The sequence below is a fragment of the Beta vulgaris genome, chromosome 4, assembly GCF_026745355.1.
Source record: "Beta vulgaris subsp. vulgaris cultivar EL10 chromosome 4, EL10.2, whole genome shotgun sequence".
In the NCBI taxonomy this organism is placed as follows: Eukaryota; Viridiplantae; Streptophyta; class Magnoliopsida; order Caryophyllales; family Amaranthaceae; genus Beta; species Beta vulgaris.
Genome location: NC_079205.1, coordinates 56,587,357 through 56,606,316, shown reverse-complemented (window position 1 = coordinate 56,606,316; position 18,960 = coordinate 56,587,357). Strand labels below are relative to the sequence as shown.

The 18,960-nt window shown below is 35.3% G+C and overlaps 1 protein-coding gene across 2 annotated transcripts; it reads right to left on the bottom strand.

Annotated features, from left to right (window-relative positions):
* Window positions 1-6,473: 6,473 nt before the first annotated feature.
* On the bottom strand, window positions 6,474-18,175 carry LOC104890591 (uncharacterized). Of its 2 annotated transcripts, XM_010676134.4 has the most exons (10): window positions 17,977-18,173; window positions 14,906-16,621; window positions 10,986-11,103; window positions 10,806-10,891; window positions 9,592-9,821; window positions 8,646-8,732; window positions 8,426-8,525; window positions 8,032-8,221; window positions 7,740-7,792; window positions 6,474-7,021 (listed from the first exon to the last, which is right to left on the bottom strand). In XM_010676134.4, exons 1-10 carry the CDS (start codon window positions 18,013-18,015, stop codon window positions 6,833-6,835), a joined length of 2,808 nt encoding a protein of 935 aa, XP_010674436.2. In that variant the 5' UTR covers window positions 18,016-18,173; the 3' UTR covers window positions 6,474-6,832. The 2 variants fall into 2 exon arrangements, with proteins under 2 accessions (XP_010674436.2, XP_048499313.1); XM_048643356.2 differs by lacking the exons at window positions 6,474-7,021; window positions 7,740-7,792 and having other exon boundaries at window positions 8,078-8,221; window positions 8,461-8,525; window positions 17,977-18,175.
* Window positions 18,176-18,960: the final 785 nt, after the last annotated feature.

The following is an 18,960-nucleotide window of genomic DNA, read 5'->3' as shown; positions in this document are numbered from 1 at the left end:
GACTCTCCAATCATACCACAGACCATCTCCCCAAGCTGGATTTAACAAACCTGACAGACCTCACTTAGTTATGTGCACTCAAATCTCTCATGTGTTTAAGGGTTAAATAATGACTCTCAACCTAGATAAGTCGACTCAGATGAAGCAAATACTCTTTAACTTTGACTTTTTGACTCACTTAATACTCAACAATACAATACAATACATAATGATCAAGAGGACTTTTAAGGGTTGTAATGGGGCTGAGGTTAAAGGTATGGAAATAATTTGGGAATTGTGGTGGAAAAACCAATAAGGGAGAGCACCGAGCATCATATAATTGAAAACAAACCATAAAATCAAACAACTCCATGCAACAACCAACAATCTCCAAATATAATCAACAACCTTTTTCACTTAAGAAATTCAATCATAACCCTTTTTATTTCACTTTATTCACAACTCTTTTTCACTTCCTTTTTTTTTCATTTCATTTTCACTTCTTTTTTTTTTTTGTTTTTCACACTTTCAATTCAATTTCAAAGCTCACTAAACATACTTTTCCATTCTTCTAACCACGAATAGAGCACTTCAATTCAATACAAACCAAACTCAAAACTAATACTCGCTCCCCCAAGTTAGGCTTGGGACAAGAATCAAATGAGGTCAAGGCTTGTAATGTAGGATCAATCAAACAAAGTCAGAAAAGGCTCAGCGGGGCTAAGGAAGGATAATATGAAAAAAGAATAACTCTGGAGCTAAGATCATCAAATGAAACGCCTCAATCATATCAAAATGTATGCACTATCAAATATCAAGGAGTACCAAGTCAAAGTCAAGATCAATGCAACAACGAGGAACTAATCACACATGAAAGAACAGAACTGACACAGATACGTCAGTTTATAGGCAAAAAGCTCACTTAGGTTAAGGTGTCTGCATAGTAATGTTAAATCGAGCCAGAGAGAATCAATCAATCTTACCACAAACAATCAGTTGCGAAACAATCGTGCTATGAAGTATCATGAACAAGATGAGTGACACTTAACAAATGTAGTAAAATATCAACAAGGTTCTCAAAAAGTCTTAGCAGTAGTCCCATAGATGCAACTAAAGATGATGAAATCTAATATGAGATGAAATATGCTAATGCAACAAAGAAAGCAGTACAATTTTTTTGGTTACACGTAAACTCCCACTCCTAATAAGCAGTACAAACCGTGCAACATCCTAGAAAGCAATGAAATCTACACTAAAAGGCAATAAAAGATAGAATATTCCTCCCCCAAGCTAGAATTTGCAGTGTCCTCACTGCGAAAACCATATTAGAGAAGGAATTAGAACCAAAAGCAATTCCGGTATCACCAAATCACCAAAGTTGCCCACCAAAAGCCACAATACCACAAAAACCACACACAAATCTCGACAATCCAATAAGTCAATCAAAGTGTTCAAAAAGAATTCTCAACAAGAAGATATCCAAACAAAAATCCAAGCAAAAATTCGGAATGAACAGAAACAACAGGTACATGTGCGAATAAATGCTTACTGCCCAATTAATTGGGAGAAGAGTCAAATATCGCAAAAATCATGTCATAATGCTTCACGAAGGTGAACTTGGACCAATTTGAATTGATGTCGCCTTGAGAGAATCCTAAAACAACAATGAAAAAAAACTAAAACTTCATTGGAAAAAAAAGGTAACAACAAAAAGAAAATCAAAAAAGAACAATATACTTTGAATTCAATAGATTTCGCTATGTTTTGGTAATCATGAGCTAATTCATTTAAATCTTCATGTTGTTTAGCAATATACTCTTTCATCATATTAAAAAGTTCCTGACGCTCTGATGTTTCAGGTTGAAAATAATTATTCTCTTCAGGTTGATAACATTGGTTATAATCAGGCACATAAGACTCTTTAGGGTAATGAGAATATTCATAAGAATTCATGCATAGATTTTGTAAATTTTGGCAATCATATGATGCATCATAAACATAATCATTAGCATTATAATACCCAGAAAAATCATATTGCCCTTGATAATTAGAAAAAACATCCCCATCTGAACTATAATTATACGACTCCATAACAACACACTAAAACAGAGAGGGAAAAAAAATTATTCACAAAAGGAAGAAAAAAATATATACAGTTTAGTTTCACCAACAATAAAAACTAAATAAACAAATACCGTCTCCCCGGCAACGGCGCCAAAATTTGATAGGCTGTCGTACACCCGTCAAAAATAATTCCTGCAAAACCTTTTAACAATGTAGTAGGGTAAGTAGGGTCGAAACCACAGAGAGATGGTCGTTTTAATCTAGTTTATAAAGTATAGAGAAACTAAACAAGATCAGAAATAATTGAATTAAAGTTCTAAACTAATCAAATTACGAAAATCAAACTAAAAAGATCTAGGGCAATGGTTCACCATGTTTATAACTATAATCTATCAAAATATCATCAATGGTTCAATGAATCAGATATCTAGAGCACAGGTCAATCCTTGGTCAGGCATTAACGCTCTCAAATCAACATATGCTAGTACGGTCGCTCAACATAATCAGATTTGCTAATTGTAGGTAAGCCTCTAAAGAGTACTATCTCTCGATCTATGACTCGATATTAATAATATTTAATCAGACAAGTGATCAGATTGCAAGATTAACAATAAAACACTAATCAATTAGAGAAATCAATAATTAATCAAACCATGAACAAATATAAATCAAATCATAGCATATAAACATGGATTCCTAAAACCCTAGAAATAAAAACTACTCTATCATGAAATAAATAATGAAATCTAAATCTACAATGAAAAGCATAATTAAAGAAATCAAGGAAAGAAACTAAAAGAAATCATGAATTAATGAAGGATAAAAATTAGGGTTTACAACTAAAACTAGAGAGAAAGAGAGAAAAAACTAAACTAAACCCTAAAACTAAAAATAACGTGAAAGGGGAGAGAGAGAAAAAGAATGAAAACTCATCTAAATAATATCTTTTAACCTAATATGACTAGGAAAGTAATTTACAAGATAAGGAAAGTCTTAATTAAATCATTAATAGGCGGATTAGTGATTCGCGCGTACGCGTGGCAGATTCCAGCAGAAACAGTGCAATCTTCCGAAAGGCATAACTCCTTGACTAAAAGTCTCCTCGGGGCGTGCCACCTATCATTGGAAAGCACTTCAAGTCTAGTTTCCAAATATGCTGGAATTACTTGATTATAATAAGCACATCAGAAGTTATGATCAGAAGAGTAGACGTGACTCTTTTTTCACATTTCTTCTAATGATTTTCCGCTTCGTTTTCGCTCGAATTCGTACTATAAAATATCTATGACGATCCTTATGCATTGTAGCTTCCCTCCAAGTGCTCCTAATCCTCAAGTTTAGCTAATCATACTCCAAATACGTTATCAATGCCTGAAATTCATCAAAAACAAGAAACCATACCGAATAGGAGTAGAAAATCATAACTTGAGAATATAACGCAATAATGAACCTAAATATGAAACTAAATGCTCTAAAATGCAACCTAAATGCACCTAAAACTATACATAAATATGACTTATCACCTATAGTTCTATTATTTGTGTGATATTGTCTGCTTTGAGCCATCCCGCATGAACTATTTGTTTTTGGCATTCTTTTCAAAAGATTTCATACCAATAAAATAGGTGATTGATCTTATAAACTAGACAACTATTTCTTATTTCTTAGCACGTACACCCAAAATGGAAGGTCCTAAGAGTGTGTAGGCATTCCTATACCTTCTTTGATCAACTATTCACTACCTTTGACTCTCTAAGAACAAGGATTGGTTGGACAATAAACGGATTACTAAAAACATAACTATATAAGTATATATAAATTGTCACTTCTCTCCATTCCCATATAAAAGTGCAAAACAAAATATAGATATCTAAAACTGATTAACAAAATGATTACCGCGGTCTGCGGCCAGTAGGGACTGCACCAGGACCAAATTTGCACACCCCTACATGAGTGATAAGTGATGAGTGTGGGACGAAAATAGTAAATGCATTATGCATATGTTGATACTTAGGCTATGTTTAGTTCACCTGAAATTTTCTGATCTGAACTTATCTGATCTGATCTGAACTTATTTTTTCTGATCTGATCTGATCTGAACAGATCAGATTACAAGATCTTATCTTTTAGATTTTTCTCAATATATAAGAAAAAATATAATCATGTGGGGTCTTGTTTGATTCGTCTCAATGAGTACTTTATTAATATTCAATTATTATAATTTTTACTAATATGTAATGAAAGATATAATGATTTTTAAATATAAGCATGATCTGAACTGATCTGATCTGAACTTATTTTTTCTGATCTGATCTGATCTGATTAGATCTGAAATAAGCAAAAATAAGGTGAACTGAACATAGCCTTACTGTTCTCATCCCTTGCTTTGACACACATGGATAAGCCATATAAATGAGGGGCCATTACTATGAAGACCTCTAAGTTACAAGTGTAGTCTTTTGCTTGGACAAAATAGAAAGCACAATTGCACATCATAATTGACCAAGACCAAACATGTCTTCCTTTCATTTTCTTGATTTTTTGAAAGCAACAAATATGATTTTTTCTCTTTAAACAAAGTATCCATTTTCTTCAAAATTATAGGACCATAATGTTCCAGCTGTTTGAGCAAAAGAACTTTTAGAGTACACTCTTTTTTAAGGTGGGAGAAGGTGTCCTATCGAACTGAAATTTTACTCAGTTTAATCCATCGTGCTTTGTAGGTAAGGTTTTTTAGGACTTTAGAGTGGAGGGAATATTAATGGAAAATTCATAGCCCCAAAATATCTTAAATGGGTTGATCCTATAATTTTAAGATTGTGAGATATAAGTTAAACAATTAAACGAAGTACTACTTGGTTTTTAGAGTAAACTCATTGGTTATATTAGTTTGTCTTTTGTTTTCAAATAATATTTCACAAATAATGTATTTTTTTTACCGCAAGTACCACCAATCAAAAAAAGAAAACCTACAACATTATACCCTACATTGCCTTTCCAGCTATGGCATGGGCTACCTGCACCAAAACCCAATCTACTTTAATGAACACACAAATTTTTTTTAAAAAACACTACATATGATATCGTAGGGAATACTTGACAAATCCCTATTATGTCATTGTGTAGTTGCATATTAATACGAATTTAATGCATCTCTGCTTATCTTCAACTTTACCAAGTAGTATCTCTTATGATAATGTTGCAGGATCAAAGCCCACTTGAGGCACTTTAGGGTAAGATTCCCTTACCTCCCCCTCCCCTACCAAAGGGCCTTGTTTGTGTAGTTCGGTCTGATTAACTTTGTGTAAGATTTCGATCCAATAGGACACTTCTTCTTATCAATATGTGAGAAAGAAATTAATATGAAATTAATGTAGTATTATAGCATAGTCATTACATATGTGTATTATTTATTCGGATTTCTTTTGGCAAGCTACGTTGTTTTTAGAACTTGTTCTTTCTTTTAATATGTATTTTACAGATGCATCTACTATTTTTAGATTTTTTGGGCCCACCACTAGGGACCCCTTTGATAAGAAAAGTACCCTACTAGACCAGCACTTCTCGCAGGTCGGTCATCCTATTTATACATGTCAATGCTTGAGAGTATGGGGACCGAGGATATAAGAAAATCCCTACTCCCAAACACAATCAGGTAGTAGGATTCGAACTTGAAACCTCAAAGTCACAAGGTGAGTTTCTCGCCGCCTCCACCAAATAAGCTTGGTTATCTACTACTTTTAGATGGGCCACATTCTATACATTTGACAATAGATTATACTACATGCATTTAGTATTTTTGTTCACTTTTCTTTTTAGGTGTTAAGCTTTGTTCTGCACCCTTTAATTATATGTCTTCTTTTTTTTTTCACCAAATTTAAAATTGACTTAAATAGTGAGTTTTCTCTTTTTTCCTAGCAAAATCTAGAGTTTAATTGTCAAATACTAAATTGTGAAATTACTTTTAGTTGAACGCAAATTAACAAAACGCAAATCGAGAAGATGGAAAATTTTAAGATTTTGGTTTGTTACACGGCATATTTTAAATACTAAATTGTGAAAAATTACTTTTAATTGAACACAAATAAGAAATTTTTCATTCTTAACACTATTTTAGCGCTCTTCACAGTTCATACTCCTACCATTTGCAAAAGATTAATAATTCCCGCACCCTATCTTCGTCTATCTGGGCAACATGCCTTTCTGTAATACCAAACACTTGCTGCCGAGACTGCGAATCAAGTTTTGTCAGAAGCGCAAGGTGCCTGCGTTCTGTTCGAAGAAAGGAACTCCCCTTATTACTTTATTTCGTTTTAAATGCAACATAAGAATATTTTTGTATCTCACGAAAAATACCTCTTTGTTGCATTTAAAACGAAACGGAGGAAGTATCAAGAATCAAATTTAGTTTTTTTTGGCAATATCAAGAATCAAGTCAACAACAACCCAGTCTTGCTATAATAGCTGATTATATTCTTCTGAGTCACCCAATTAATTGCTCTCTTTATTACCCTTTACATGAATTCTTATTCCAAGTTGAGTTACAATAGCGATTATTACCTTCACTAAGTTAATCCTCTCCCACAATCTGTTTTCGTGGGATTAATCTATGGGTTATTTTATTTCTCTGAGTATTTTCGCGCGAAAAAAAGCAGTTGCCTGACGCTTTGTTGCCTGACGCATTTTCTATTTCCCGTTGCCATCTTCTAAAAAGTTGAAGGACAAAGGCAGCATTCACTGGGGACTAATTCCCTTACTAATATACAATTGCTGGAGTTATAAGCTCCAACTATTGGCTAATAATAGCATCTCTGCTCGCTTGAATCCTTCGCCGCTTGTATACACACTTGTATGTGGTGGACTGATTCCTGTCTGATTTATCCAACACTGTCTTCCTCCTACCGGGAGCTTCTGGTTTCCCTCTTCGCTTGTACTGTAGAATGAACTTCCTGTTGATCTCATGCTCTGGGAGGGAATCCTACAGAAGCAAGGCAATAGTATGATTGAAGGTCATGCAAGCGTATTAAAAGATACTATAAAAACAAATTACGCCCATCATTAATATCCAGAAACAATAAGATAACACATGGTTGATTATAGGGATCTCAACAGCTAACATTCATGACATAAGCACAAAGGTTTCTCGAGTAAACACAACCTTTAGAGAAAGTACACTCGAAACATGAGCTTAATAAAAAGTCTCAAACAAAATGATGTCGGAATGGGAGTGGCAAGTGCTATAAAGATAACAGATCTGAGCTACAATTTTCTTGAAGAAAAAAAAGGCGGAAACAAAACCCTTAATTATCATTTTGTTGGAGGAACCCAATTTATTGATTACACTTGAAATGATGTGATGTGAACAAAGACAGTGTGAGAGATCATGCTTATGTTAACCCCCCCCCCCCTTCTCCCCTCCCAAAAATTTTATAAAAAAAAGATGTCACTCGAATCTATTTTTCTATTATTGCGATACCTATCTCATACAAGACTTTGCCATTGAGGAAAGTCTTACATTGTCTAAAACTCTTTAACATGTAAGCATAAAAAATTTATTATAGCCGTATATGAAGTTGGCTCCTTTACCTGGGAGTTTGTTAGAAAAGGAGTATCAATCTAGTTCTAGTATGAAGAGGATATCATGAAGAGAAAGAACTACTACAAACCAGTGAAAGATATTCAGGTTTGACAGGTACCTGTGCAAATCTGGCTCGAGTCCTTTTCGCCTTTCCTGTTTCTGGTAAAACATCTACGCGGAACAAATCAAATGAAGACAATTACCAAACTAATGCTCAATTGAAAAATTCTGAAGTAGCTAATAAAATCAATTATATGGAAAAATATCCTGGTATAATGAGGGCCGAGGGCAAAAAGGTCTGTTATGCTTTATGAAACAATGACCGTAACTAACGACTCAGTTGAAACATCTGAAGACCTCAGCTGCATGATGCTATTCCTATAATTTTCAGCTGGCTACCAAGTACTAACCTGCTGAAACTGATCTTCTGAGAATTTTCTGAAACATCGTGGTCCCCTGGAAAACAACAAATGGATACCCCAGCAATTCTCTCCTTGAAGGTGCTGGTATCTCCGCAAAACCAAATGACGAAACCCAAGTATTACTGAGCTGAGCAATAGCTGGGAGGACCAGTATTTCAACCCCCATTTCAACAAGCATCTGCAAAAGAAGTGAAGGGTACTGTCCATTAAACACTACAAGAATCCAGGGTGATAGAGAAAACAACTGAAATATGCATAAAATAAGATAAGCAAATCCCAAAGAAACATATCTCTACCAAGATAGAGGCCAAGGAACTTAAGCTTATGATCCATTATGGATACTCCTAGGAAGTAAGAAAAGCAAGATTGTTGATAGAACTACCTTCTCTAGCTCATCCACAAGAAGCCGGCACATACCCTTTCGACGATACTTAAAACGTGTAGCTATCAGTGGCATCTCTGCCACTTTCTTGCCATGGATTCTGAAAGGAAAATAAAGCACCAAATTCAATAAGAAAGACCAGTCATTGAATTAAATATTCATGAAAATAAAGAGATTTGGCTGATAGCAACAACACCTAAACTACCTAAATTATGATCACCTGATAGTAGCAGCACAAACAAGTTCCTCGCCATCAACCAAAGCTATTACATAGAATCCATGGAAATCCAGTCGCCTGAATTTTGACCTATAAAAAAAAGGTTGACAGTGACATTTCTATAATAATTTAGAGATTCCCACATATTGACCAAATAGAACCACAAACCATGACCTCAGAATGCTCAACCTGTCTGAAATTTTAGCAAAGGGAGTTTAGCATTATTGCATATAGGGTCCATAACCCACCATTGATACACTATGGGTCCTGCTAACCATAAAAAAAAAGAACTAAATATAAATGATATCCTTGGGACACTAAAGTCTCAACTCCCTACCAATGCAGAGGGGGGTGTGAAACCAGAGGGTATAAGTATCTATACCAATTACCCATACTAGCTAAACCAAACACCAGTATCACATGTGCAGGTGGAGGCAACGAGAGAGGAAAAGAGAGCTGGGGAGAAAACGTGGGCAGAAAGAAAGAGAAAGGGGGAAGAGGGAGGTATAAAATTACTATAGTACTACGTTGACCATTTTGCCTATTTATCGTTAGTTTCCACACCAAAACAATAATAATTCGGATGCAACATGCAACCAGTATCATTGATGCTTGCAGGCAATCAATTGTATATTTGACAAATAAATCAATAAGATAATTAGTATGGCAAGTATATGTGGGTAACAATATATAAGTGGAAGGAAAGAACTAGTAACTATCAGGGATAAGGTTAGTCGATCATGCTTGAAGATATCGAAGATACATTACCAATTTACTGAAGCCAATAAAAGAAGTGTGCCTTTGAAGATAGCAAACAGAAAAGAAAGCACCCGGATGCATTCAATATATTAAAAACAAAAATATGAAGGCTAAAATGAAACTCTTAGCAGTGCAAGAATATGAAGACAAGATAAACAATAACCACAAAGGGGGAGTAAAGAACCCTCACCCAGAATTGTAAACTATATCAGCAACTAGATCTCTCCCAGTGTGGGGTTCAGTAATAGGTTCGAAGCATTCATGGAACACATTTAGAACTTGAGACACCTGAATGAGAGGATGAACTCGTTCATTGTGTACATTACAATCATTTCTTCTAGATCTTGTAATCGTCCAAGTTAAGCCTTCCACCGCTGTTGGGTTTGAAATTTGCAAGAGTTCATGAAGGCGAACACATATCTAGCAGCACCGGTCAAATGGGTTATTACTTTTCAGGAAAGATATTATATGCAAAATGATAATGAAAGGGGGAGGAGGAAGTTATTCTCATCATAAATCCCCGAGGTTTAGGAAAATTCATTATATACCCTAACTTTTCAAAAATGCACCAGATACCCACGAGGTTGCATTTTCACCACTTAAACCTTTAACGGCCTGTTTGGTTAGATGTCATAAATTGTGGTAATGGTAATGCATTATAATGTAGATTAGTAAAGGGAATCCCACATAATTACCCATGGTAATGCTACTTAATCCCAAAACATCAATTTTTCTTCCTAAAATCTCATTAATACCCATTACCACTTGGGAAGGTGGTATTGGATAAAAAATGGAAATTTATATTGGAAAATCCATATTTTATGATAAAGTTCCATTACCATGGTCATTGACATGAAAACTTCTTTACAAATTAACACTAAATTACATTGCCATTAGTTCATTACCACCATTTATGACCACTAACCAAACGAGCCGTAAGAATTCTAGTGATCTATACGTTTCGGGGTAGATTTGTCTTTTCATTCCAACAGAGGGTTCCATCTATCAGTCATTGAGGATAATCAGTTAAAACATTCCAATCTCGAGGATATATGGTGAGAATTCCACACACACACAAAAAAAAGGCAACAGTAATTTTGTTTTAGGACTTCATATCGCAGGTAAAGTAGCTACTGACAAAAAGAGAAGATAACTTATTCCAGAAGCTTGAATTGCAAGATCATTTATCTTTTTGAAATATTCACTAAATGCACCCACTAATCCACCGTTATCTCCTCAACAAGTTCAATTTGACTAAATTTCCCTTGGTGATTGACCTAACCATCAAAGCGAAAAGCATCGTTCAGGATTTTTATTTCCCCCTTTAGTTCTTAAACAACAGTTCTGCACACACACATGGATGTGGAATTTCAATAAGTCCAAAGCAAATTCAGATAACCATACCTCAAAACAGCTTCTGCTGCAAAATTTGTCCAAGAAAGAGTCTTCAGAGGATGATGTTTGTGCTTTGTTTAGGCAAGCCACATGATCTACAACACAAACATTTATTAGATAATGGAACAAATCCTTGAGATATACAATATAAATGACAAAGAAATATAAACTATTAGGTGGGAAACATACATCGGCGACTACACTGATAACACACTTGAGTATATAGTTGATCATCATTGGCAGAATGTTCCAAACCACATAATCCACAATGACAAGATGGGCAGAATGATTCTCCAACAGGAACTTCCTGCAATGACCATAAGAAGTTAATCGCCCTAAAAATTTCTTGCTGCATTCAGTTTGAAGCTTAAAACAACCAAGGAAATTCAAAAAATAACAAGAAAGCATAGAAGATCAGATCAACAGTGCATGAATCCTATTATAGCCAAATATCAGGTGCCATGTCAAACAAAAAATATGTCGATACCATTAGCTTTCTGCGGGAGTAAGAAAGTAACAAGCGATACAATGGTCAAAGCACTTACACGAAAGGAAGGAACTGCACGTTATGGCCTTATGGGTCAACTTTCCCTACACCTAGGCCACATAAATTAATACTCTAAATGCAAAGAGGCCAATTAACTTACACTGAGTGTCAAAGACCATTGGTAATTGTAAACACCTAGTAAAGCAACCTGTCTAAGCACATACTACGGGAGAGAGGAACTGCACACACCACTAAATGACAAACATACCCAAGGGTCAGCGGAAGAAAAATTACAATAAAGAAGCTAGAACAGTCGCAAGTTTTTATGCTTGAGAGGCAGGTCATTCTATTATGTACAGAAGACAACATAAACCATTCAAAATCAACATCAACATTACCTTAATGCCGTTAAAGAGGCTCCTGTGCATCGTAGGCAGGGTCAGATCTACAGCCTTACCCCTGTGCTTATTGTCACAGAGAGGCTGTTTCCAAACATGCAACAATATCCCACTATTTGACAATAAGAAAATAGAATCCTAGACTTCTTAGTAAGTAATTTTAAGTCAGACAAAGTATGAGACAAAGAAAAGTGGACCCTAGGCTACGAGTTGCCCAATGTGTCATATTACCTTTTCTTTGGTTCCAAAATCATCATAATAAGATAAGGGGATTTAAGGAGGTCCATTAACTTAGCTGTGAAGGAAAATTAACAGCAAGTGAACCATGTTTTTGTTATAAAAAAGCAGGAGGAAGAATACATGTTCGTGATAGCAGTCACAGCACACCTTAGTTTAATCACAAGATCTAAAATCGCCAACGAAGTAGCAGTTTTGTTTTTATTTCTGTTTTTGAAAGAGACAGACAACTGAAACCAACAAACGCAAAACCCAAGGTCCATAATTGACACAATGCATCACATCATATACAGCAAAATGCAACTAATATTTTAGAGCACATGATCATAGTGAATACTTTATTTTTAGATCTCACATGTATCCAGGAAAGCTCAAGTAGTACTCCTAACATGCATGGAGCATTGAAGAGTAACTCATGAAATCCTCCAGGAATACACAATACTCATTCTAGGTGATTACTATCCTGCATAGAGACTCACAAATTAACTTTGTCAAAGCATATGCAGGGTCAGATTTGGAATGGATCACAACAAGTACAATTTCTACTCTGCGTCCTATTTGATATAATTGTTGAACACTAGATATACGTAGCCAAGACAAGTTGAAAATACTAGCTTTTTTTTAAAATGCAACACAAAACAGTAAGAATAATCAAAATTTATATATTGGCATTATCGTTCAGCCTTTCTGGTATACACTATCTAACAAATAAACAAATCTTGGTGGCCAAGGAGCATAAGACTATATGCATTGCTGTATATGATACATAGCTCTTAGGTATAATGAAACTTTTTCTACCTGAAGTTGAGATCTCATAATTAACAAATGAAACCATCCACCCTACTCATAATGAGAGTGCAGAGAGAAGGGAAAACTTTAAAGCAACACTATGGTATCACATCATCCCCAGGGTAATAAACCCTAAAAGATGAGCTTAAAATTAAATAAAACTCTTGTTTCATCCAATCATAGGGTGCCAAATCAAATGAAATCCCATAACTGTATAGGAATAAGTTTCAATCACAACTTTAGTTCTCAATACTTAAAAGAAGGGTAAATGTCCGCAAGTGTCATATGTTGAGCTTCTTTACCAAAGTACATGACTAACTAAGTACATAAACTTCAGAAGAAGGCTACTATTTGCAATTGTGTATTATGCAACCATAGATTTCACTCAAGTAACTTCAATACAAAAGAAAATACAATCCCGATAAATCCGTTATTAAAGCTGATATATTTCCTTAAATAGCAGGATACCAGAAAAATCCATCAGATTTCCTCATCTCCCAAGAAAGTAGTAGATCAACTACTTTAAGAGCAGTAAAGTATATTTCCTTTTGGGGAAGAAGGGGTGTGAAATGTACTTCCCATCTGACAAAAAAGAAAAAGTATAGTCTGTAGAACATCCTAGACTTTGTGCATATTTTTCAAGGTCCTATAAGAGACGGAACTTTGAAGGACCCAAAAATCACAATTTGTCTTCCCGGACGAGTGCAGTAAAAGGGGTGACTTGATAGTTATAAGCTCAATTGAAATTGAAAAAAGTCGACATAAAGAAAAATCATCTCTAACACTTATGAACTGGTAAATGACAGGATGGACCTCAAGCAGCATTAACTTCTGCAGTTTCCTTTCTCTGAAATTTAAAATATTTAGTACATACAGAAAAAAATGATTTTCATATAAACAAGAAAAGATACAATACATGGGACTGGGAGAAATAAATGTTGAGATGAAGATCTCTAAGGAAAGTAAAACAGAAAAAGAAAAGGTATAATTATATTGGAGAAACATCTTCAACTTTCTTTGATAGTTTTATAAAAGTCCTTGAAGAGTTTTGCTAACAAACAACCAAAAAGCATCCAAGACAATGACTTTCTTCCCAACTGCACTAAGCAGAGGTGCGGGATTCCTAACAAAACCGGCATTGAATTTTACCATTTTCCCTACATATTGGCAAAGTCAACCCCTATATAGTACTTCCTCCGTTTAAAAAAAATAGTTGCACCGTTTGCATAGCATTTACTATTCACATGTTATACTTTGATTGTCTTTGGTGATTTATATTGTAGGAAAAATATGATCATGTGAGATCTTGTTAGATGCGTCTCAACATATATTTTCTTAATATCAACTTTTAATAATTTTTACTTATTGATAATCAAAGATATAAATCGTTGAAAACATACATCGGCAAGCGTGAAAACATGAAATGGTGCAACTATTCCTAAACAAAGGAAGTATATCAACATACTTTTTCATACTTCTTACTTCAATACAAACAGTAAAACAGACTGAATACTTGGAAAACCACAATGCTCACTGTAGTAATTGGATTCATTTGAGCTCCAACATTTTTGCTGCATACTGATTTCTAAATAACACATGAAGTACCTAGAACTCCAGTTCATTAATTGCTAAGTGGCATAAGACCACACCACACCAGGTCACTAATATCTATGAGTAAGGCAAACTTGAACCCTTTATAGATAACAAAATCAGGCATCTTTGAACCCTATTTAGATGCTAAAGTCAGTAATACTTAGTTTACCCTTTTAAGTTGCAGAGAACCCCCCCCCCCCCCCTTTGCATCATCTTAGTGTCGCAACCACCTTGACTTATCTATATACCACACTCAACATATAATTACACATAGAATTGAATTAAAAATAAAATTATCTGTTGCACACACCCAGAACACAAAAAACCATTAACATGGCAAGATGACATTAATAGAACAAATGAAACTACTGAAATTGTGCTTTCACTTTTGCATTCCAATGAAGTTTCACGACTACTTTGACTTATCTTCGTACTCACCACATTCAAAAGTAATTTTAAATACAAAATTAAACAAATATTGTTTTACACCCAACCCAGACCACAAGAGACATGTAGATGGAATGATATATCGACATGAATCAAACACAAGAGATTGCTAAATCAAATTTTCATTAGGTACATAATACAAGAAGTGGAAATTTCACCTTAAGGTCGATGCAGGTCAAATGATATGAAGACAGGCAGTGATCACAATGAAGTAGTTCGCCTCCATACTGACAAACTAAGCAAACTGAGTCATGGCATCTACCCTTCTTACCCTTCTGTTTACGAGGACTATCTAAAGTATCTTGAGACCCATGATCTTGACAAGAGGCTGAGACAGATGGAATCCCTTCACATAGACTGCCCAAAAGACTGGCTTTGTTATGTTGTGATATTGAGGCCTCCAATCCCTTCTGCAAAGTGGGTTTAGATTTAACACCAGACTCTTGAGTCTTCCTTGGATATTTTTTTTTTATCCTCTTGGGACTTCTTTTCTTCACAATAGTACGTCTACAAATTGTAACTTGTCTTCCTTTTCTATGAACAGGATATCTCATAACAATGCCACTCTTCTTTTGCTTTGGTAAAATTAGTTCTCTTCTTTTGTAGACGGAATCATTATCTTGCAACTCTAAGGGCAATTTATCATGCATCTGCCTTGTTATTCTACAGGCACAGCTTGTATACCTTTCTAACTTGTGACTGGATAGTGGTGAGGACATCAGTTTTCTTGGAGCCAATTTGTCTTCAGCCAACTGCAACTTCCTTCTAAAACGATTATTTTGAAGCATCTTCGTACTATTTTCAGACATGCGAGGGTTTCTGGAAGGAACACTGTCTTTTTGAGACATCTTCCTGTGACGGCATCCCTCACCCAGATCTCTAGCACTTATCAGACCACAAAAATCACTTGGTATGTCTTCGAACACACCGCTATTAACAGCCTTTAAATCCTCAGCATTTACATAAGCATCAGCTATCACTGTTTGACTTTGCATGCAATGACCATCCGTCAAATGGCTGCTTTTGTTGGAAGCAGCAGTCAAAGAATCCTCTGTCTCACTCAAACACATACGCCGTGTTCTAACTGCAAGACAAAATTCTTTCTCTTTTCTTTTCTGCATTGACCTAGTGAGCACAGAAGCATTACGAAAAGTCACTTGAGATCTCTTAGATCTGCGCTTTCTTTTCTTCACTGTATGCATTTGAGAATTAGTAGGAGAAGCAAGGCCCTTTTCTCCAGGTTCAGTGGTCATATCTACAATAACTTCCCTAAAGTATTCTTTCCACACACAATATGCACCACAGGTCCAATCCGAAATCATTTTCTGGAACCCATAATGTACTTTCAAGCGGGACCAGACACGCCTAACAAGACGCAATAGATTACCATCTTTTTTGTGCTCCTTGGCAAGATTCACTAACACCCAAACACCCCTTTCTCTCCACTGACCAGTGAACTCATCCCATTCAGAAGTAACACGCAAATCAGTCAACTTAAATACACGTTCATCACCCTCATCAGGAAAATAAACACAGCGCTCTTTTGCACCTTCATCACTATCAAAGATAACCCCTTCCCACCATGCTTCCTTAAACAAGACATCAACACAGACTCCAAAAGTTAAATTTGCATCTGCAGCAGAAGGTTGTGAAAGAGGTGGTATGGGTCTAATGCGACCCCGATAGTTAGCTTTAACACACGGACGGTGGTAGAGACCCTCGATCGCCCCAGTGACAGGTATTGACTCTATGAGCTTGGACTTTCCTGAATCACACAGCAATTCATCATACTTGACCTTGCGGCACAAATCTGAGACGCCAACAACTAAGCCAGGGTGCCACGACCCCCCCAAACCATCCTCTAGTTGTCGCACCTAATGACCAGAAAAGAACACAAACATATGCTCATCATCAATTGCAACTCTCAAGTCGCATTACTAATTCAATAGATTGGCAATAATTAATAAAAAACCAAGTAGCAACGAGCCAACGACTATATCGATCTCCAATCATCCAAGACAAACCCACACAAATAAGAGATCTAGGAGTCAAGATTCAAGAAAATAGATGCTCAATAAAAGATCAAAAGAATTGCAATAGATTTTACTCATTCTCAGAAAAATAAAACCATGGAAAGCTTAAAAGTTTCTGCTAACTTAGGTGATGGACTGATGGTATTGTACACACTACGAACATTCACCTTTCGCACGACTATAATCTTAGGCTCACACACATGACCCAACTAAAGATTGACAGAATCACTGGTTCAATCTCTATAGATGTATGCCACAGGACTCTCCAATAACTTGGCTTTATATCAATGGCATATAGGAGACGGGAGATGGGAGACCAAAGCTCAACCCTCTCCATTTAAACTCAGTGCCATTGAAGATGCTTGCAGATCCAACTCATAGATGACAGATTATAGGTTCAGCTCTATTATGTACATGCAGCAGTGCAACACAATCCTCCAATACGCAATTAGAATCAACTTTGTATCAATGATATATGAGGGGACAAGGCTCTCTCTTGCCCCTAAACCCCCAGTGATAGGACTTTTTACATTATAACTGTACAGCATTTCCCTGTCTACTAAAGAAGGCACTGTCACGAATTAACAAACAATCCTTCCTCCACTACCCGACAACCATCACTTAAGGTTTCGTACTAGAGAAGTGGCTTATCTATTTTCTTCAATTCTATCTCCCAGCAATTTGCCAGGAATTAAATTTATATACGAAAAACAGTGGAGCCAGAAATTGCACAAAATATATATAAAAAATTCCTAAATCTAATTTCTTCTTTTCTACACTTAAACAATCATATTCAGTGATTCCCTTAAAGAAATAAACAAACATTTTCAGCAATAGCAAAACGACAATTAGCCATAAGAATTGGCAATAATTACCAGTGAAATTGACATAGTCACCATTCACCAACCACATGATCAACGTTAAAAAAAATCGAATTCGCTGAAACACTGATCTGAACTAACAAGTAACGCAATTCCGATGCAATTGATGCAAATTACACCACCGATTTCAGTCAAACCAACTCAAAAGAGTAAAATCACATTCAAAATTTTCAAAACTCTCAACAAAAACCGACATTGTGTCGTTCTTCATATCAATCGACTAAAAACTCTCCAATTTCACTCGCAACAAATTCAAATCAATCAATTAAAGAAGCGAAAAAAAGAGAAATCGCAGAAAATCGATTGAACACTAACCTCAACTTTCTCGTGCAGCAGCAGCTTCCGCGCATTCATCTGGAGAGAGAATGTGAGGTTGTGAAATAATGGCGAAACTCAGAATTTGGGGGAAAAAATTGGAGAGAGAAAGAGAGGGAGAGAGATTCGAAAGTTTTCGTTAAGGAATTTGATTTTTGAGTTTCTGACAAATTAAATTGACTGAGAGTCTGAAATTAGTACGTTAGGGCTTCTGTCTTTTCTTTACTAGCCTTCATATGCACGCGATGCATGCGTTAATTTCAAAATTTGTTATTCTATTAGATACTCCATTCGTACTTTATTTATGATTAAACTTAAATGTAAAAAATTCAACAATTAGATGAATTTAGATATATTAATTCGCTAATGTAAAAAAATAAAAAGGTTGTGAGTGATTGTTAACATTAATTTTTTGTGAATGAATATTGAACAGAAAAAACAAAAATACTGAGTTGGTTTAACCGAATTAAAGAATATCAAAGGTAGTGAATGTTCAGACTTTTCATGTGCATGTTATGTATGTCATCTTTGTTTATAAGGTATAAATATTTTGTCCATTTAATTTTTGATTGAAGTATTTGATGCATATACCATTTTAAACTTGTTTTAAATGGCAAGTTGGAATGAGAATTTTTAAATGATTTATTTTTGTAATTTTTTTCAGTCAATTAATTAAATCATTAAGGGTATTTTAGTCATTTCAAAAGAGGATACCACACCTCCTCCCTTGGCTTATATAATAGAGATAGTACGAGCCTATGACGTGTTATTGTGTGAATATTTTAGGGATTCACTTTTATGCTCTTCTAGATTTGAGTAAAATTGTATTAATGGCCTTATCCAATTTTGGAGATTGCTCCATTTGTCAATTTACTAGGTTTCATATGGGTTTATGGAGTGGAAAATTTTCCACATTTATACCTTGAATATTCTTCTTAAATGGAAATATAATACTCCCTCCGTCCCAAAATATACTTCCCATTT